At 50.8% G+C, this 19500-nt stretch overlaps 8 protein-coding genes across 8 annotated transcripts; 1 reads left to right on the forward strand and 7 right to left on the reverse strand.

The window, feature by feature from the left end:
• Positions 1 to 1031: 1031 nt before the first annotated feature.
• ade13 (adenylosuccinase ADE13) lies at positions 1032 to 3015 on the reverse strand (the record flags this gene model as incomplete). Its single annotated transcript, XM_043286651.1, has 9 exons — positions 1032 to 1282; positions 1342 to 1399; positions 1450 to 1456; positions 1515 to 1593; positions 1651 to 1723; positions 1789 to 1905; positions 1966 to 2693; positions 2795 to 2881; positions 2964 to 3015. The coding sequence occupies 9 exons, from the start codon at positions 3013 to 3015 to the stop codon at positions 1032 to 1034; spliced, it is 1452 nt and encodes a 483-aa protein (XP_043142586.1).
• Positions 3016 to 3383: 368 nt separating this feature from the next.
• Positions 3384 to 5402, reverse strand: Aud_001152 (EXO70 family protein; the record flags this gene model as incomplete). The annotated part of the gene is made up of 3 exons (XM_043286652.1): positions 3384 to 4768; positions 4836 to 5053; positions 5119 to 5402. The coding sequence occupies 3 exons, from the start codon at positions 5400 to 5402 to the stop codon at positions 3384 to 3386; spliced, it is 1887 nt and encodes a 628-aa protein (XP_043142587.1).
• Positions 5403 to 5987: 585 nt separating this feature from the next.
• Aud_001153 (putative phospholipase A2 (PlaA)) lies at positions 5988 to 8468 on the forward strand (the record flags this gene model as incomplete). Its single annotated transcript, XM_043286653.1, has 1 exon — positions 5988 to 8468. The coding sequence occupies one exon, from the start codon at positions 5988 to 5990 to the stop codon at positions 8466 to 8468; it is 2481 nt and encodes an 826-aa protein (XP_043142588.1).
• A 187-nt stretch (positions 8469 to 8655) lies between these two features.
• Aud_001154 (putative phosphatidylinositol-3,4,5-trisphosphate 3-phosphatase) lies at positions 8656 to 10484 on the reverse strand (the record flags this gene model as incomplete). The annotated part of the gene is made up of 2 exons (XM_043286654.1): positions 8656 to 10301; positions 10394 to 10484. The coding sequence occupies 2 exons, from the start codon at positions 10482 to 10484 to the stop codon at positions 8656 to 8658; spliced, it is 1737 nt and encodes a 578-aa protein (XP_043142589.1).
• An 890-nt stretch (positions 10485 to 11374) lies between these two features.
• Positions 11375 to 11803, reverse strand: Aud_001155 (uncharacterized protein; the record flags this gene model as incomplete). Its single annotated transcript, XM_043286655.1, has 1 exon — positions 11375 to 11803. The coding sequence occupies one exon, from the start codon at positions 11801 to 11803 to the stop codon at positions 11375 to 11377; it is 429 nt and encodes a 142-aa protein (XP_043142590.1).
• A 1411-nt stretch (positions 11804 to 13214) lies between these two features.
• Aud_001156 (pentatricopeptide repeat protein) lies at positions 13215 to 15414 on the reverse strand (the record flags this gene model as incomplete). Its single annotated transcript, XM_043286656.1, has 2 exons — positions 13215 to 14657; positions 14734 to 15414. 2 exons carry the CDS (start codon positions 15412 to 15414, stop codon positions 13215 to 13217), a joined length of 2124 nt encoding a protein of 707 aa, XP_043142591.1.
• Positions 15415 to 15691: 277 nt separating this feature from the next.
• Positions 15692 to 16192, reverse strand: Aud_001157 (U6 snRNA-associated Sm-like protein LSm4; the record flags this gene model as incomplete). The annotated part of the gene is made up of 3 exons (XM_043286657.1): positions 15692 to 15856; positions 15915 to 16106; positions 16190 to 16192. 3 exons carry the CDS (start codon positions 16190 to 16192, stop codon positions 15692 to 15694), a joined length of 360 nt encoding a protein of 119 aa, XP_043142592.1.
• Positions 16193 to 16793: 601 nt separating this feature from the next.
• Positions 16794 to 18518, reverse strand: hat1 (histone acetyltransferase catalytic subunit HAT1; the record flags this gene model as incomplete). Its single annotated transcript, XM_043286658.1, has 4 exons — positions 16794 to 17760; positions 17824 to 18088; positions 18147 to 18422; positions 18500 to 18518. The coding sequence occupies 4 exons, from the start codon at positions 18516 to 18518 to the stop codon at positions 16794 to 16796; spliced, it is 1527 nt and encodes a 508-aa protein (XP_043142593.1).
• Positions 18519 to 19500: the final 982 nt, after the last annotated feature.

The raw sequence follows: 19500 nt of genomic DNA on the forward strand, positions 1-19500 counted from the left end.
AACAAGTAGGTACAGCGCTCATGCTTCTTATGAAGCTATGCCGTGCATGAGGCTTTTTTGCTTAATTATTTTGCCTTCCCTCGCCCTTCCCCTCAGCGACTCTTTAAGTTACCGTTGCGCTTCTTGGATATACCTCTCGCATTTTTTCCCTTGTTTTTTTAGGTCTTTTGCACCTTCTCTTCGGGTCATTCTAGTCATTTTTCTAGTGTTTAGATTTCTTGTCAATGTTCCTACGTCCGTGAATTCTCGGCGGACCCAACGCCATAGTCTGCTTCTGGTGCATTTTCTCAGCATGGGTGGCTTTCTGCCTTTTTTTTCACGCCGTTTGATGACCTCCCTTTTCCGCTTTTCATAAAAAGACGAAGAGGGCGAACATAATGGAATAAAGGGGAAGAATTGGGGGCCATGTATTCAGTCGCCATTTACGTCACCGGTCCTCATCGCGACTGGGCATGTTAATCCTAATACTTTCTACGATGTGGTGCTGCTTGACAAAAACAAGAGGTCAAAGTTGATAATGCACGCTAGTTTGGCGTAGGATGGTTCGACCTATGTCCGTGTAACCTCAAGGACGTGGAGGCGGCTGGCTTGTGGCATGTAGTACAACATATACACCTGAGTGTGCCTGCAGTCGGCTTCGGTGACTGTCATATCATACCTTTTTGACGACTAATCGCTGTAGACTATCGTTACGTGGGATCTAGATTCACCCCAAGCCTCTAGAGTAGTAGTAGAAAGTAAGTAGGCCATTATTCAAAATCATCCTATGTCATTAGTATATACACACATCTATATCGGAAGAACTCCCTTCACTGTACTCTGCATGACTCGTCAAACTTTTGTGTATAGCGCGTCTTGATCGTCGCTTATCCATGGTATTAGCAGACAGTTCGTCGTACCGCCTGATGAATTGCCGGCATAGTTTTTCTTCGGGCAGGGTTGGAGATCCTTTCCCTCCCAGTGTGATTTTCAACATTGTGTTCCAAAGGGAGTTATCAGATTCCGAGTGCATGGTGGTTTGGGATACAGCCTTAGACGTAAAGGGCAGCGGTCTCGGCCTTGAGTAGGTGCTCCTCGTAAGGCTGAAGTGCCTTCTTGACCTCTGTCGACGTAAACTTCTCCACCTGCTGGGGAGCACGGCCGACGAAGGTGCTGGGATCGAGGAGAGTATCAAGCTCGTCAAGGATGGGGGCGAAGAAGGCGGTGCGACGGACGCGTTCGATCAGATCGTTGTTCTTTCCGAGCTTCTTGACGTTGTCCGATGCCTGGTGGGAGAGGACGCCTGCGGTCGTTAATATCAGCGAGATACTTTGCGGTAGAAGAGGCCAGGGAGATGCATACGGATTTCCTCATGAGCATCCTGGCGGGAGAGGCCCCTCTTCACACATGCCATGATGATCTATTCAGTCAGTATGTGTTCGTCAGGCTATTCTTCTGTCTTAAACTTACGTTCTCACTACATACGGGTTAGTACATTATTTGCAGCAGAGACTGGAATAGGAGAAGTGACTTACGTTGCCATGAAAGGAAGCTCGTCGTTGACACGGCGTCTGATGACTTCGGGGTACACAACGAAGCCGGAAGTGACGTTGTCTGAGATAAGCGTCAGATGCTAAGAACACAAATACATGATTTTTGGCTTCCACTTACTGAGAAGGATCAAGCAGGCATCGGCCGAAAGGTAAAGCTCGGGAAGGCTGATACGACGGATGGCGCTATCATCCTGGAAATGGTCAATGATAATGTTGCGTGCACACAATTAATTAATGTGGGGAGTATTTATCTTACCAATGAACGCTCGAACCATTGTGCGGAGTAGGTGTCCAGAGCATCCTTGGGCAGGTTCTGGAGGTGTCTTCCGAGCGAGCAAAGTCGCTCAGACCGCATAGGGTTACGCTTGTATGCCTGGATGACACGGTAAGTTCATGTTCCCTTCACCTTTGGGCAAGAGAGAGTCCGACTTACCATAGCACTGCTTCCAATCTGGTCTTTCTCAAAAGGTTCCTCAACCTCCTTGAGCATAGCCAGATGGCGGATGTCAATACCGATACGCTCGCAAGTAGATCCAAACGAGCCAAGAGCGTTGGCCACGTCAACATCGATCTTGCGCGAATATGTCTGGCTGGAGATGATAAATGCCGAATCGAAACCGGCCTTCTTGGTAACAAGCTCATCAAGTTGCTCAACCTTGTCGTGGTCACCGTTGAAGATCTGGAGGAAGGAGGCCTGAGTGCCAGTGGTACCCTTGACACCACGGAAACGGAGGTCATCGCGGGCCCGCTCAAGGTTCCGCAAATCCATGAGCAAGTCCTGGATCCATAGACAGGCTCTCTTTCCAACGGTCACAAGCTGAGCAGGCTGACCATGGGTGAAACCCAGGCAAGGCAGATCCTTGTACTGCTTGGCGAAAGCAGAGAGCTTATCAATGACAACTGCGAGCTTAGGGATGAGAATATCCAATCCGTCACGGAGGAAGATAAGATCCGCATTGTCCGTGCAGTAGCACGAAGTAGCACCCCAGTGGATGATACCGGCAGCTGCGGGAGCGACTTGGCCGAAGGCGTGAACGTGAGCCATGACATCGTGTCTCCGACGCTTTTCCTCCTCAGCAGCAACCTTGAACTCGTCGTCCAGAATAGTGAGGTGGGCCTTCATCTGCTCGATGGCCTCATCGGGGATAGGGAGGCCAAGCTCTGCGCTTGTTAGCTCTCCAAACTTCAGTGTGGAGTCCCCTTGGAGAGGAAACCGGTTCTCCCCTTCGCATTCAGGGAGGCGAGCAATCGGTTATACACACCCTTCTGAGACTCTGCAAGCCACAACCACAATTGTCTCCATGTTGAAAATCGGTTTCTGGGAGAGAAAAGATACTTCATCTCGTTGCCTTTATATCAATGACCATTAGTGACTACAACGGAGCTAACTGGGCCACGGCTTCAAGAGCGCAAATTGCGGGGCACACTTACTCGCATAACGCGAGTTGAGGGGAGTCTGGTACACATCATTGCTAGAAGACATCCTGTCGAAGGGAATTCGGCCTTGTTTAAGAGGAATTGGAGATGAAGAAACAAAAAGGTCGAAAGACGATGTGTGCGTACCCCAAGGAAATTTTGTAGAATTTAGCGGGGTGGCTTATCAGTCACGTTATCAGGAGGGGCTATCAACCAGGGAGATCGTCACATGATGGGGTAACTAAAAAGCCGATGCACATTTCCAACTAGAAGCATTATATTTAATCGAGGTATATGCGGCAAGTTCCATGGGTATCTGATCATAAACCCCGTTCTTGAACTCTGCAGACATGGAGCAACCATACTTTCCAACTGTATCAGGGCCAGCTTTCAGCGGAGGAAGATGCCGATGTCGGAGACAACATTGCTGATTTTCTATGCCAATGCAGCCAACTGCGCAGAGAGACTTCCTTTGTCATATTTGACGTACTTGCCCCTGCCTTTATCAATTTCGTGGTAGCGGTCCCAGAAGCGCGCATATAGCGGTTCTAAAACGGCCTGTACCTCACGCGCCAATACTCCACGCACTTCTCGTTCCATGTACAGAGCCTTGTGGCGGCTGACCAGTTCATCGAAGCTTGCATTGAATGCCTTGAACTTGTCCTTAATGGCATCCTTGTCCTTGGATGACAGTGACTTTACTATTGCGCTGGAATCGACAATGCCACCTGAAGCTGGTCGGGCTCCGGCACGCGATGTATACTGGACATCCAGAAGATACTGCGATGTTTCTTTCCACGCATCAAGATAAGTTGACGTGGCCCGCTTCCGAAATGTGTCTATACGCGCGATGCTGTCTGGTGTGCCCAAGTGACGTGCCAACTCAGGGCTTTGTCGAATAGCGCGGTCGACAATGCAGAAAACATTGGATAAGAAGACGCCCTGCACGGCTTTCGAACGATGAAGTGCTCGACCTCGAGCCTCAAGAGAACTCATCAGAGCTTCAATCATATCCAGAATAAAGTGTGATAACAAGGCCGAGCTGTCTGGACTGACATCTAAAGGAGCGGTCCCTGACGCATTGCCGGTGGAGCGCCAGTTGCCGTCTCCTAGGGAAGTTAAGATGGATGCTAACGGTCCGGAATAACCAGTCAATGTAGTGAGCGAGCTCATGACTTCGTTCACGAGAGGGACCGATCCACCGTCCGGAGGAAGAACCGGGATGCTAGCGGCTCTCCGTTTCGTTTCCTCAAGCAGCTCTGAGAGAGATGACTTTGCCGTCTCACGAACGGGCCGAAGAGCTTCTATGAACAAGCTCTTTAGCTCGCCCGTCCTAGAGTCAACGCGGTAAGACATCGCTGTGACAATCTCGATGATCTCGAACGCTAAGAAGCAGTCCGTCATCAGATTGGCCTTGATATACTCGTTGAGCTCACGCAAAGTCTTTGAGTATTCGGCAAGTGCAGATCGGAACGTCGTCTGCAAAGCCAGCCCTCGCTGGTCGCCTGTAAAGATCTGCGCAATAATCTCGTATTCGGTAGATATGAAGTTTTCGAGCGCGTTAGAGTATATCCCTATGCCGTTGGTGCCCTGCTTATAGGGACCATCGGCAGCTCTTCGTTTGACAGTATTCAGCGAGGCTATGGCAAGATTCTGTAGGTTTGACGTCAGGTAAGCCCCGCGCACATCGGCGTATATTTTGAGCGCCGGATTGCCACCATCACCGCGTTGTGGACCGTGGCTTGCTGCTGAGTCGATTGCCGCGCATATCGACGTTAACTCCGAGATTGTCTCTTGGGGTATTGATGGGAACGGGAGGTCTGCGAGAGTTCGTAGGAGTCAGCGCACTTGGTCTTAGGCTTGATCGACTGTAAAGCAATCTCGTACCTTTCGTTAAATAATGTAATGGCTCAATCGGACTAGCATACTGATTCAGGATCCCACGGAGCATGTCCTGAAGCTTCGCGTTTCCTGTATTAAGGAGGGAGTTGAACTCGGCAATTGCTTTCTGATTAGATTTGAGGTTTGTTGAACTCAGATCGACCAGAGCCTTGTCCACACGTCTCATCGCCGCCAGATATTGAGACAATTCCACACTCTGTGGTCTTTTTGGAAACCAATCAGCAAACAGTGGAACTTGGGTCGGAATGGAAGCAGGGCTATCGCTTACCCAGCGCGGATGATACCCTCCTCACGATTCTTCGCATCGAGTGGCTGGCGAAGGCGCTCGATGGCTTCATTGACTTTGTCGATGTTGCTGTTGGTTATCTGGAGAGACTGTGTATTGCTGTAGATAGGACCTATCGCATGCTTCACGACATTACCCCCGGTCTCGAGACGCACCAGAGAGCCCTGGATCTTCTTGGTGAGGAGCTTGAGTTTCTCGAGGTTGGCGTACAGCACCTCAACCTCTGCGCTTTCCTCTGCATAAGCATTATTCCTTGGAGCGACCATGGCTGCTCAACCGGAAGGGTCCACGATAATGGACCCCAAAATCAAGGATTCGAAACCAAGTGCTTTGTTTGCGAAGTTGTGATGATGAAAAGAGCTGTCATTATCTTCCAAAATAAGAAAGGTAAGTTAATGGAAACAAAACAATAACGTGTATTATGAACAGCTGGCCGACGAGGCTCCTCGCCTCAAGGGACAAGCATGGTCAATTATTGGATGGAGCTTTGGGCTTCTTCTCCCCCAGACGGACCCATGCCTTAACAGGAACAGCAGCGGATGATTGCATCTTCCCTTCTCCGCACTGTGCGCTAAGCCTAAAAAAGGAGATGCGGCCCGTCTGGAATTCCGCAGCTCTCCACGTGACATGTCGTCATACTCCCTATCCCCTCGATTCCCGATAGTGCGAGAAAAGGCCGGAAAGGCAAAGCAGGGAGAGATGCGGAAGATAATCAAGCCACAAATACCTTATGATTTAAGTTAAAAGGATCGCCATGGTCTGGCCATCCACAACTGGCCTGCCAGCATCGCAGTGAATGGCGGATGCGTTTTTCTTCTTTCTTTGCCTCTTCACGCTTTGCCCACCTCACCATGGGTGCAGCAGGAGTTTCTCGTCTGCGCTGGACGGTCCCTCCTGCTGCGCTGGGCCTCCTGGGTAGTGGGGTACTTTATAATACAGGTGACCGCAGTAATCAATTGCTGCAATCGGACTCAAAAGCATACTTTTCTGTCTCCTCTGTGCTCAATGCCAACGAACGGTCGAAAAGGAAGTCTGCAGGAAGTTCAGGTGCTGGCGACGAGGACAATGTTCAATATGCAGAGACGGGACTTTGGGCTAACATCATGCACAAATTCGACGGTGCGAAGCAGACAGTTGGTAATGCCGAATGGATCGAACTTGATAGTATCAAGAAATCGATCATTCCTGACTGGACCTCATTGCTTCCTGTGACCGTGCAGAAACTGCAACGCGAGCTCTCCATGGCTCCTGGCTCTCTTGCGGAAGAAATTTGGAAAGAAGCTCACGATCCAGATGTACACCCAGAGATTCTTCAAGAAGCCAGAGTCCGCGTCGGAAATACTTTGTGCGACGAAGAGTTGGCCTTCCGGCGCAAGCGGCAACAGCACGCTGTAAAGGCATTAGCTTCGTACTTGAATATTCCTGAGCAGGATATTCATCCGGATGACGTTCCTGTCATTGCGATGTGCGGTTCGGGAGGTGGTCTGCGCGCCCTCGTGGCTGGCACTGGCTCGTATCTTGCTGCTCAGGAAGTGGGATTGTGGGACTGTGTCACCTACACCGCTGGCGTCAGTGGCAGTTGTTGGCTGCAGACCTTATACCATTCATCGATTACTGGTCGGAATTACAATCGGTTGGTCGATCATCTGAAGAACAGACTTGGGGTGCACATAGCATTCCCACCCAAGGCTCTCAATCTGCTCACAACTGCACCTACCAACAAGTATCTGCTCAGCGGACTGGTTGAGAAATTGAAAGGCGACCCCGGCGCGGATTTTGGCTTGGTCGATATTTATGGCATGCTCCTGGCCGCGAGACTCTTAGTCCCCAAGGGAGAACTTGGAGTCTCACACCAAGATTTGAAATTGTCTAACCAGAGGTACAATCTTTACGATGGTGCTCACCCAATGCCTATATACACAGCTGTTCGCCACGAGATCCCGGTGCTAGAAGCCGTGGAGGATGAAGAATCGAAGAAGGATTTAACACCCGAGAAGCTTATCAAGGCGTCGCAGCGCGAAGCATGGTTTCAGTGGTTCGAGTTTACCCCCTTTGAATTTTTTTGCGAGGAGCTCGGTGCAGGTATTCCCACCTGGGCCTTGGGAAGGCATTTCAATGGTGGTCACAACGTGATACCCCATGGGGAATATCCGTTGCCCGAGATGCGTGTTCCTGGATTGATGGGCGTGTGGGGTAGTGCTTTCTGCGCGACGCTATCCCATTACTATAAGGAGGTTCGACCGCTACTGCGAGGCATAGTAGGCTTCGGTGGCATAGACTCTTTAATTCAAGGAAAGTCAAAAGACCTGATCCGTGTCCATCCGATCGACCCTGCGACCATTCCCAATTACGTATTAGGCATGAAAGATCAATTACCGCCTTCTTGCCCGGAATCGATCTTCCAGAGCGAGCATCTCCGGCTCATGGATGCGGGAATGAGCAACAACTTGCCCATTTACCCTCTTCTAAGGCCAGGCAGAGATGTCGATATAATTGTCGCCTTTGACGCCTCGGCTGACATCAAGCAAGAGAACTGGCTTTCGGTCGTGGATGGATATGCCCGTCAACGAGGCATCAAGGGGTGGCCACTTGGAGCGGGCTGGCCCAAAGAAGATACCGGGCTGAAGGAGACAGAAGAGAAGTTACGGGAGCCGCAGAATATCCCGCAAGAGGCGGTAGACGAGAAGATATCTGACGCCCGGCGAAACAATCCCAACGGCCATGAAGACGGAGTGGGCAAATCGAACCCCATGGAGACTCCCAAAGGGTCCAAAGCCAGCGACGACCGACCATCACTCCAGGATACTGATCTAGGCTACTGCAACGTGTGGGTCGGCACAAAGCAAGAAAGGGTGTCCGACAAGGAACCACCACCGTCGAAGCGGTTATTCCATCCCCATCAGGGAGATGACTCGGAAGCAGACTTCCATCTCATGCATCCCGACGCAGGCATCGCAGTCGTCTACTTCCCCCTGCTGCCCAACCCCACCGCCCCGGAGCTGCCTCCGAGCTCCTCGATGTCCAAACAGCCGGTCCCCGCGCAGCAGTCAGAGACGACGTCTTCTGCAGACGTCAAGGACCCGGTACACCCTTTGACGCCGTACCCCAGTACGATTAACCCAGAAGTGGACGATTTTCTGTCCACTTGGAACTTTATTTACACCCCTGAACAGATCGACTCAGTGATTGGGCTTGCGAAAGCGAACTTTGCGCAAGGCGAAGAACAAGTGAAGCGTGTCGTGCGGGGAGTTTACGAGCGCAAGAAATCCGATAGACTTCGACGGGAGCAACGGGCGCATAGGGCACGGATGGAAGGGTTTGTGCCCATTTGACCTGGATTTGTCGGTGTTCGCGTCTATGTATTTGGCTGTTGGGATGACGACTGTAAGAATAGTTTATTAGACTACGATGTGGAGTAATATTGGGATAAAATTTAAACATTTACATTTGTCTCGATTATACTATCGCAACATACAGATTTACGAACATACAGAGGAAACGATGAACAAGCGTGGTTATCTATCGCGCACTCGTAGAATCAGCATCGCCGGAATGGTGCTCGGTATCATCGCCATTGTTTCCAAAATATGGCCGGACGCCTTCGAAATCCCCATTCTCATCTACCTTGGGTGTACTCGCCTTCGATTGTCCTGATTCCACGTCGCTCTCCGCAAGACTGACGTCTTTACTCTCATCCGTCTGCTTCCGCAGCCCCAGCTCCTTGCTGAGCTCGTGGATCGAGTGCGCTGTCGCCGATACCGCAGTGGCAGCCGCCGTACTGACGCTCGTGAGCAACGGATGGTCCGTCGCGCTCGTAAGACCCTTGGTTCCGGTGTCGACCTCCGCGATGCGCGTGGGAATGTTCTTCTGCTCCTGGAGGAGACGGTCCTGGCCGCGCCAGTCGGCCGGGTGGCTCTCGCGGATCGGCTCACCTGGTTTGGGCTCCGTGATGGTTTGCGCCATGATAGCGGTATCCTCCTTCCCGGGCTCGCGGATGCCGAAGCGGGAAGGTGGTGCGTACCGCCAGACGACCTTGAGGCGGTCGAGCGCTCTGACGCCCCGTTTGGAGGTTCCCTTGATCCCGTCCAAGGACTCCCAGTCTGCCTCGAAGACGCCCGAGTCATGCTTGTCGCCGCCTTCGAAGTAGGCGTTGAACCAGACGTGCGCGATGGAGGTCACCATTGCCCAGCCGGTGTAGGCGGCTTTGCTGCGCCGTTCGAAGTCGATGTTCACGTCGGAGGAGGGAACGATGACTGGCGTGCTGGGCCGGAGAATGACAGCGGAGATGCGTCTTTGGGGAGCAGCACTGAGTCCTTCAGCTCCTGATGCTAGAGGCGCGGTGACGGTGGGCTTGGGGGAAGAAGTAGAAGCGGTGGTGCTTGGCCATGTAGAAGCCTGGGAATTGGGTAGGGGCGAGTCGGTGGTCATATCTGTTTTGCTGCTAGTACTGCTCTCGCTGCCATTTTGGGTATTTTTCGCTGGAAATATGGTCTTGCCATCGTCAACGACCGTCCGTTCGCTCCGATGGAACAAGTGGAAACACTTGATCTTCTTGCCCTCGTCGACATACCCCTGAATGGCAACCTTGACGCCATCTCTCAGGCCCCAAACATGAAGCTCGAGGATCTCAACCGGCCGCTCAATGTACTTCTTGTCCATCTGTTTTGCCCACCGGTCGACATATCCCACCCAGCGCAGTTGGCTGGGGATACTCACCCCAGGCCCGAATCCAACTCTCATCCGCCTTGCAGTGAATCGCTCAAGGGCATCTTCCATCTTCCATCCCTCTTGGCTAATCAGGTAGCTGCACGCGATGGTCCCACTGCGTCCTTTACCGGCTTTGCAGTGCACAACGGCCACCCTCTTCCCTTCAGCAGGCTGCGACTTCCCCTCGCTATCTGGATCATCTAGCCTATGCAGCCAATTCCTCATGCCTCCCATGATTGCTGGGATGAGCGCAAACGGCGGCGGATGATGATCCGGCCATGGGTAATGGTGGATTCGTCCATATACCTCCGAGTCAGGATATCCAGTGCCCTCAGCTCGAAATTCCCAAATCCACCAGTCCTTGCCATGCTTGGCGTCGAGGAAGTTCACCAAGGCATCGAGAGGATTCCGATATGCTCGTTGCGGGTAGTTAGATGACGGGCCTGAGGTTGCAATGACTATGCGCAAAGAGTAATGCGTCAGTGGAGCCCACTGAATAATAGGAAGAACAATTCGAGACATCACTACTAGGAACGGACAGAACGCTCACGGTTGTCTGTGACGTAGCAGAGGTCCAGGCCGGCCTCAGGATGTCTTAATCTAGGTCCAGCAACAATCTGACGGAGGATCGACGCCTGCATCAATCAAGGAGCCAAGCATTGTTGGTCAGTCTCGGCAAGAAGGCAAACAAGTTGCTGGGTCAAGGGATGGGAGATACTAGGGGCAAATCATAGAGACGTACCATTGATGTCAAGTGCCGTGAAGCAGCTGTATCTCCTTCGTGAGTAGATTCTTAGAAGACCTTTCAAAATGGTTATCTTACCATTTGCAAAGACCTTGTTGAGGTCTCAGAGTTTCCCAGGTTCAGCAGAGAAGGTTGCAGGTGATGCTAATCGAACTCGCGGAGTCCAGATCTTCTGATCAGTCGTCAAATGGAACATACACTTACTGCAGACTGATCATCTGATGTTGTTCAATTAGATATCTGGAGCGACCTGGATATTCCGCACAAGTGAAAATTGACACGCCAACCTTGGAAATGGTGATACTTGATAAGCAGGCCAAGTTGGGGTGATTTTGCGGACAAAGCGGGGATGATGTCACAGCCACCAGAGCGGCGATGTGATTGTTTACAGTTTACCTAGTGTGTTAGTGATACATGCATATGGGAAGAGATAATGAGTATTAAGGAAGAGTTTTAGTCTCTCCTTTTCTTTTCCTCTCGTGACAGTCTATTAGGACAAGAACAGAACCACGCTGAGTTCGATCCTGATATCTCATCACAAAAATACAGATGCTAGGTATGGGGATATCCCGAGGACATGCGGTTCATCATTAAGTCGACAGTAGCAGAAACAGACCAATTTTCATATCAATGATACAGATCCCAGTTTGTACATCGTTTCTTGACCCTCATATCTCCAGTGTTAGGGCCGTTATCGCGGATCAACGCGATCGACTCGTTCCATCAAAAGACCTGATTCTCAGGTCAAGCCATCTCATGATCAAGTATCGAAGCGCCATTGCCAGCTTAAGCAGCACCATATGTATCCGTCACAGGAATAGTAAAGTTCCTCATAGTAGAGGTGACGTTGGCCGAACCCTCGGCGTAGAATTCGGCTCCAGGTTTGAACCAAGCGTGCATGACCTCGATCTTCCATCCGCGAGACTTCAAAGCTGTTAGTTTAGCTTTGATGTGTTTGTCTCTGCAAAAGGTGTAGTCTGTCTCCACATCGGTGCCGTTGCACGTAGTGTTGAACCCGGGAGTGTTTGGAGTAGCGATACCGAGAATATCGAATCGATAGTCACAGCCCTCTGGAGAGCAGCCGGTATAAAAGTTGGAGACATGCCAGGTCAGGGCAGGGCTCACGGTGAGATAGTGATAGTGATAGGTGGGAGCCGCAAAGGTTATGTCGAAGATCGACAGGAGCGCGACTAGCAGGAACGTAGCAAACTGCATGTTGACGTGGTTGATCGCGGTATGAAATTATAGATAGAATAAAGGTGACTGAGGAATATATATGCGCAAGAGATATATACACCGGCAAGACAGATGATAAGTATTAGATTAAGTCAACAGAAAGCCCGCGACCCATCGAGGACTTTATTATGAAGAATGAATGAAGAGTGAAAGAAGAGGAAGAAGGGCGCTGAAGTGACGAGGACGTGATCGAGAATGTCTGCGACTCATATATAGCCAAACAAGTTCTAGGGCAGGCAAGCATGGGAGAGACCTGCTTCTGGCCTGCAGGTACGGGTGGAGCAGACTTTCCAGCGTCCTCAATTTGTCACAATTAGAATCAAAAACATCATAATGACCATGCACCCTTGTGGCCCTGTGCCTAGGTTTCCAACCGCGGATGTCGATCTCCTGCAAATATGTGAGGTGCGCGAAGCTGTGTCACTGGGTGTCTCGTCAGGTTTCTAATTATAATCAGCAAGAGAACCCGCGTCGCAGGTGCAACCAAGTACCGAAAACCAAAGAGACCAATGTCTGCCGTGCGATGAATCAATTGCAACCCATTGTCGTCTCAAGATCTGAGCCTCAGACGATGAACTGACTTGACTGGCTTAGTCCGACGATCGCAAACCGAGGATCCATGCATAGTTCGGCACTGTCTCAGTCCAGTGTTTGAGATGTTCCTCCGCCCCCCCTGAATAGCTCCTGGGACACTTACTCCGTAGAGCATGAACTATGAAGGACTGCTGCAGTGAACCATAGTTCAAAACGTCGACTAAGGTTCGATCACAAGGATATCAGTTCTCGGAGCTTATGTTGGCCTGCACTGCTCCCTGACACCAGTCTTGTATCCAGTGTCGCATTGGGTCGTTGCCTGCATAATTTCACAAGGGATCAGCATCATTCATAATAGCTATCGCGATCGAACCAGCGACCATGTTGAGCGACTCCTGAATGTGCCTCATATCTATCCTCTGAGTTCGCTCCTGTTGATCATTGTGAGACGTTCGACTAGGAGTTCGAAGTTCGAACCAAAGTTTGGGTGTTTGACCACCGATTCTTGGCTTCAACAAGGGTTAATGCACTGGGGGTTTCATTAAATGTTTAGGCCATCTCGTTGATGTCCATTGTGTCTCACTCAGACTCAAGCAGTACTACTCCACACAACCACAACTAGTCATGGCTAAAATATCTGATGGTTGAACACCATGAAGCGATCTTGAGCAACCGTTGGGGCCGTCACCGACTCGCTGGCAAGTGACAAATCTGCTACTCAGACAATTCCAGTGGTGGTATCATTTTTCATTTCCTCGTATTCCACGGGTATACAACTGTACTATACAAGGTATAAATTGCGATACGTATACAACTGGACGAGCAGGGTGCCTTTTTCAGCCCCTCGTCTCCAAATTTAGCTGGTTCGCGTCTCATCAGGCTTCAACTGATCTTCCGGCACCAGGCCCCCTGGCTCATAGTCCAACCAGCCCTCCTCATCTTGGGCCCTGGCCATCGCCAAGCGTCTTCGCTTCCTCTTTCGTCTCTCCTTGCTCGCCGCTCGACGGGCTTCCTTGGAGAGAAGCACCCGCATGGGAGGCTCCCGCATGCGACGCTCCGAGCGGTCTGCATATCTTGGGGGCGTCTCGGACCCTATCTTTCTGATAGAAAAAGACTGATCTGAAGCTCCTTCACTGGGCTCAATCAGATCGTCGGCTGAGTCATCCTGCATCTGCGGATCGTTTCTCAACTGAATCGCAAATTGATCGTTGGACTCGGAGCATACGCTCTTGATCTGTTGGCGCGTGTATGCATCGGGACGGAAATCCCGCGCGACCAAATCCTGGTAGTACCTGTAAGCCGATTCAAAATTGCCAGCATCTAAGCACATCATGATCAGGTGCTCAAAAGTTTTGTCGTTTGGGATCACTCCAAGCGAGGACATCTCCTTTACCGCAAACATGCCGGCTTGAATGTTCTTTGCTCTGCGCGCCATCCCTATAAGGGTGTTGTAGATCGAAACGTCGGCCTTGCCTGGACACAAAGTATAGAGCTCCTGATAGAGCGAGATCCCTTCATCGACCGCAAATGGGTCATTAAAGGATTCATAGTCACAAAGCTCGATGATCACATGCGCGCATTCCATCGGAATCGGGTATTTCAAGGATTTCAGCTTCTTGAGAATAGCCCATGCCTGCCGTGGACTAGTCCTCGTCTGAACCATGTAGTTGAAAATGGCCCGCGTCGAAGTGTGTTCCAATTTGATACCGGCTTTGTGCATCTTACAGAGAATCTCGAATGCCGATGAGAGCTTGCCAGAATTGACATGCGCCTCTACGGTCTTCTCGTAATCCTGCAAGATCAGAGCGACATCACTTTCCGAAAGAAATCGGATAACTAAAGAAGCGAGCTTAGTGTCGCCCTTTTCGGCCGCGACCGTCAAAGTGTCCCTACACAGGACCTTCGAAGGATGGAGATACCCCAGTTGTACCATTTGCGTCCATATGTATCGGGTAATTTCGAGATGAGATGCCGCGACTGCCACATCCAACACATACAGCCACAGTTCCGTCGTCATGTCATGACCCTGACTTGTCCGCTTGCGCATTTGCCGGAGGACTTCGTCGAAATCCTGAATGTCGCAGAGGCTGTATATCAACAGACTGTGTAGCCAATTCTCGACCATAATTTCCTTCCGCTCCATGTTCGCGATATGGTCTAGTGCGAGTTCGAATTGGTTCTCTCTCAAGAGGCCGGCCACCACGTAGTGCCAACCAGCGGGACTAAGAGGCAGCCATCGATCTCGGAGGGTGCGCAGTATTTCTTGACGCAGTAGATAGTCAGGATGAACAGCGAGAACCTATGATGATTGTCCGTGTAAGTCAAGTAACCCTTACTCGTAGAGCTATGCCGTTAGACACAATGAGATGCCATACCTGCAACGCAGCATGAAGTGTACCAGAATCTGCAGGTATCCCATTTTTCTCCATCTCCAAGAGTAATTGGCGAACAACATCTGGCGAGCCACGCTCCGCATCGGAGTTGGCAAGAATCAGCGCTCGGTAGTGTCGTACTTCGGGGCGCACATGGCGATCTCTGATCAATATTCGTAATATCTGCGACGCGCTGAGGATCTTAGGACTTCCAGTTGCTAGTTCTTGAAGTCGATTCTCAAGGTCCGGCGTTGACCGCTCTTCGAGATTTTTGGGTACACCGGGAGACGGAGGTAGTGTGATGCTGGGGCTCAGAGGCGGACTGACGTGTTCCCGGCGCTCAGAATTCAATCGAGATCGTTGGGAAGACTGCTGTGCTATAGAGGACCCGCTGTGGTCATCCCCCTGGCTCTCAGTGCCTTTTTGCGCCTTTGGCTCCTCACTAACTTTTGTAGCATCGCTGTTCAGACATCTTCGCGGCGTAGTGCCGAATGCCGATGAGAAATCATGCCTTTGTGGCTTTTTCCCTCTCGTGAATGGCAGCCTAATATGTGAAGCACTGATCCGAAATGATGGACATAGACAATACCAGAGTCCATCGAGAATGACCGTACTTCGGCGCATCTCGAGCCCATGCAAAGCGAAATTGTCTAGGCGCATCGGGAAGCCGAAGAAGAGATGCATACTCACGTGACTTGTGACAACGTCAGAGAAATACCCATAACCAGAATAGATGCGGAATATATTGATAAATTTTTATACTTTACGGACAGAATTTAGTGGACGACCATGTTCAAGAGCAGTAATCCCATTGAAGAAAAAAAGAGACACCGAGCCAGATACGCCAAGGCCATGCTCGACAAACCAACCAACCGGTCTTTCGTAGCAATTTACATGCTTGATCTCCCCCGGGTATCCATCATTCTCTGTTCGTCTCGTTATGCGCATACCATACCCTCATCTAACTGCCACCACGACCCCGGCCGCGACCTCGCCCGCCACGGCCACCACCACGGCCTCTATCGCCCCTGCCCTCACGGCCACCACGGTTGCGATTCTGCGGCTGGCTTTGCTGCTGTTCCTTGACCATCTCCACAATTTCCTCCGGGATTCGCAAGTATTTGATCTAAACGCTCGTTAGCTCAGAACGAGAGCACGTCGAGTGTAGCATGTAGGTAACGCACATTATTTCCTCGCACGTAGACCTCTGGTAATCTGAAGAAGCGGTCGCCTTCGGGGCTAGTCTGAACAACCTCCTTGAGTATTAAGTTCATCCAGTTATCGCAGTTGGCAAGATGTCCGTTCAGCGTCTCGCCATTCTTGAGCTCCACAAGCATGGGGTGGCCTTGGGCGGCCGTCAGAAGACCCAATGGTAACTATGAGGTGCGCGATATCTTAGCGACACGAGCTGTAAAATTGCATAGAGTAATAGCCATGTTCCCTGGGGGAGTTTACTCACCATTGTGAGGGTGGGCAGGTGTGTTGAGGGATAGGCTGGCTGGGATTAAGCTTTAAGGCGGCACGGAGAGCGCCTGTCCTGGTCAATGAAATAAGAAAAGGGTAATTTGAAAAGACAGTCAATAAGATTCGTGATATAGGATCAGGACTTAAGAGAGAAATTATATGATATGTCCAAGGATATCAAATAAGCTCCACATGAGCTTCCAGCGGCGGGTGGTCGCAACTGCAAAGACCCGGAGAAAGTGAAGTTCCGAGATTCGCGATTGAGCATGACCGATGGAGGCTCGTATTGTTATTATTGCCATTCTTGACCCTCTTCCATCCCACCCACTGTATCTTCGATGGCTCATTCATAATCGCTCAGCAGAAACGAATAGTATAGTTGACCGGCGCGCTCTGTACACCGCAAGGTAACAGATCCTGGAAACACCTTTGGCCTCCAATCAGCGGCTTCGGATGAACTCGTGCAATTGCAAGTAGATACGATCACATACATTTGTGTAGAACGACGAATCTCAAGTCCTCAATTGGTAAAATACATAGACAGGACGTTGCGCAGTTTCTCAAGACCAACTGCACCGTCAAGATATTGTCATACGCCTCTACACTTTTGTTCGTTTGGCCGTATCTGACTCCTCAACCTCGTCCTCCTCGTCCTCCACCGTGAACTTTCGCTTGACCCGTTGATCTCTGCTAGTCCCGCTGGGTCCAGCGCTCGCATCATCTGAAATTTCGGCACCTGGAGACTGTTCTTTCCCCCTGGCCTTGAGTTTCTCTTCACGCTCAGTGAATTCTTTCAAAAGAACTTCGTAGCCTTCTTCAACATTTGACACTGTCTCCTCGAGTTTCTGGATGCGCTCATCAAGATCCAGCTGGATCAGGATGTCCTTGGATCGTTTGTACAGGCGCTGCTTGGTGAGCATGCGCCACCAGTAGTAGCGCCGTTCGTTAGGATCCTCCGCCCTGTGCTTCCTAATCAGGAGCCGCGACATGTTGGCTCCGCCGGCATGTCTATTTTTGAGAGGGATTTGACTCAACAGGAACATTTCGAGAATGTGAGCAAACTGTGTAGAATCAATCTTGTATGATGTACGAATGTCACGGAGGAGTTTGACTGGAATGAGGGCGGCCGTAGGAACACGTCGTGGTCGTTGGTTTCTTGATTGCGCCTCGTAGGGATCGGGGTTGATATTCACCTCGTGCTTGATGAATTCAGGACTCAGTATGTGGTAGTCCGCAGAGTCGCGGAGAACATCAAAGGCTTCGTTCGGATCTTCGACGGTCAATTCAACAACAGTGGGGTCCTGTACGCATGCCGAATGGATGGTGCTATACAAGTGCCTGCCATGTCCTGATTTCTGATGAGGAGGGAGGATGAGGAACTGGGCGATACGCAGCCGCGATGGGAGCTGCGCAGGATGAATTTCCGGTCCAGAGGGAAAGGGATCGTTCTTGACAATGGGGACTTGTGTCTTGTCCCTACGGTAATGCCACCAGCGATAGGTTGTCGCATATCCGACGATGGAGTATTCGGAAGCAGTGGGTGTTGGGGGTTTCACTTTCTCGTATCTGTAGGAGACTCATCAGCGGCCGTAATGGGTCATCACGTCATGGGACAGTAGATCCACATACACGAAGTAGACAGTCCATCTTTGCAGCGTCCACTCAGGATCATCTGTGGCAAGAGGGGTGCCTGCCTCGATGAAGAGCGACACGAAGATTTGGGCACGATCCAGCAACCGTCGAACATTAAGGTCAGCCAGTGAGCCGGCCCAGATCTCATAGTTTCTATTCCGAGAAACATAGCTGTGTACCAACTTGCCCGGGGGTTTGAAATCTTTCGCGTCTGTATCCTCTAGCACGGCTTTTTCGTAGTCGGGGAGGGTGACAAAGGCCTCTACAAGTTGATGTCTTCATTAGAAAGAAACGGAGCAATATTAGTGGGTGATACCAACCTTCTGAGATCCATGGTCTCAAAGTTTTTAGAATATCGACTGCCGCAATGTCTTCAACGGGCTTGAATTTCTCATCGTACGAGGTGTGAAGGTGCGGTCGGAGGTCATGCGCCGCGAACCGTAGACGGATAATCAAGCCCTTGTAACCGAAGATGGTCTCATCATCGCCGAAGATGGGGTATGTAAATTGAGGGTGAAAGCTAGAGACAGTCTTCAGCTTCTGTTCGTCGGGTTGGACTATTGTGATGCTGACGGCGTCGTTCGCATCGCACGTCCCTGGAAGAATGCATTTCACGATCAGCTGGATCCAGGACAGTGAGGAAAAGAGTTGACGTGGAATGGTGGGAAAATACAGTCGCCTTCGTTTTCCATACTGAGACGCTATGGACGGATGACAGGAAATGTTACGGCAACAGTGAGGAAGACCTGAGCTGAAGATAGTTTCTCGTCCTTTCTCGGCGCGTGTTGGGGATAACCGCGTTGCGCGGAGAGCTTAGCAGGTATATCCTTTCTAGGATTAGCGCCATCGAGAGCTGTTGCTTAGTTACCCGTCCATCTACGGGGTAGTTATTATGAGGCTGCAGTTAGATGCTTTGATTGATAGATTTTCGAACGGCACTTCTTATTGATAATATTCAATTCCGTCAATTCAGCTAATTGAGAATTGCTTCCGTAGGTAATGTATGATGACCCACTGTCTTATAAGTTGCTCAGGTATCCTCGCTCAAGGCTGTGTTTATGGCAACGAGAACAATGCCTCCTCCTCAAACGTCAAATTGAGAGGTAATATCGCGACAGATTTCTCGCGACGGATTTCCGAGCTTCTTTGGCCAGTGAATCAGCTGCCGCATTTCCCGGGACGCTGTTAGGCCATATTTTGTACACCACAGCAGCCGCAGCAGAGATTCTTTTGGTTGGATCAGCTGAAGTCCAAGGATGAGTCCTTGCAAAGGAGCTGTCCACCCAGAAAACACATGAGTCCTGAAAATATCGCGCAGATCGCAGCTTAAATGCTAATAGCGCATACTCTCGGGCGTATCCGCGCTCCTGTATCATGATATCCCCGCGAAAACTGCAATACAAGGGGACATACGGTTGGAGTCCTTCGCCGTCTGGATGCGGACGACGAGACTGTGAAGCTCCTTCGGGAAACGTTCAGGGACCTTCCATCAGATGGTAGAGTTAACCTTGCCGAGGATATCATTCAGGCTGGGGCGGGCAATAAGTTGCACCAACTTGCCCAGAGTATCGTCTCAGGCCTTCTCAAACCGATGATGGTTGCCGGTACCAAGAAGGTGCAGATACCTCGGATGGGCAACAGCGCTAATCTCCCAAGATTGACACCGAATGAATG

This window comes from Aspergillus udagawae (genome assembly GCF_001078395.1).
Source record: "Aspergillus udagawae IFM 46973 DNA, scaffold_1, whole genome shotgun sequence".
Lineage (NCBI taxonomy): Eukaryota > Fungi > Ascomycota > Eurotiomycetes > Eurotiales > Aspergillaceae > Aspergillus > Aspergillus udagawae.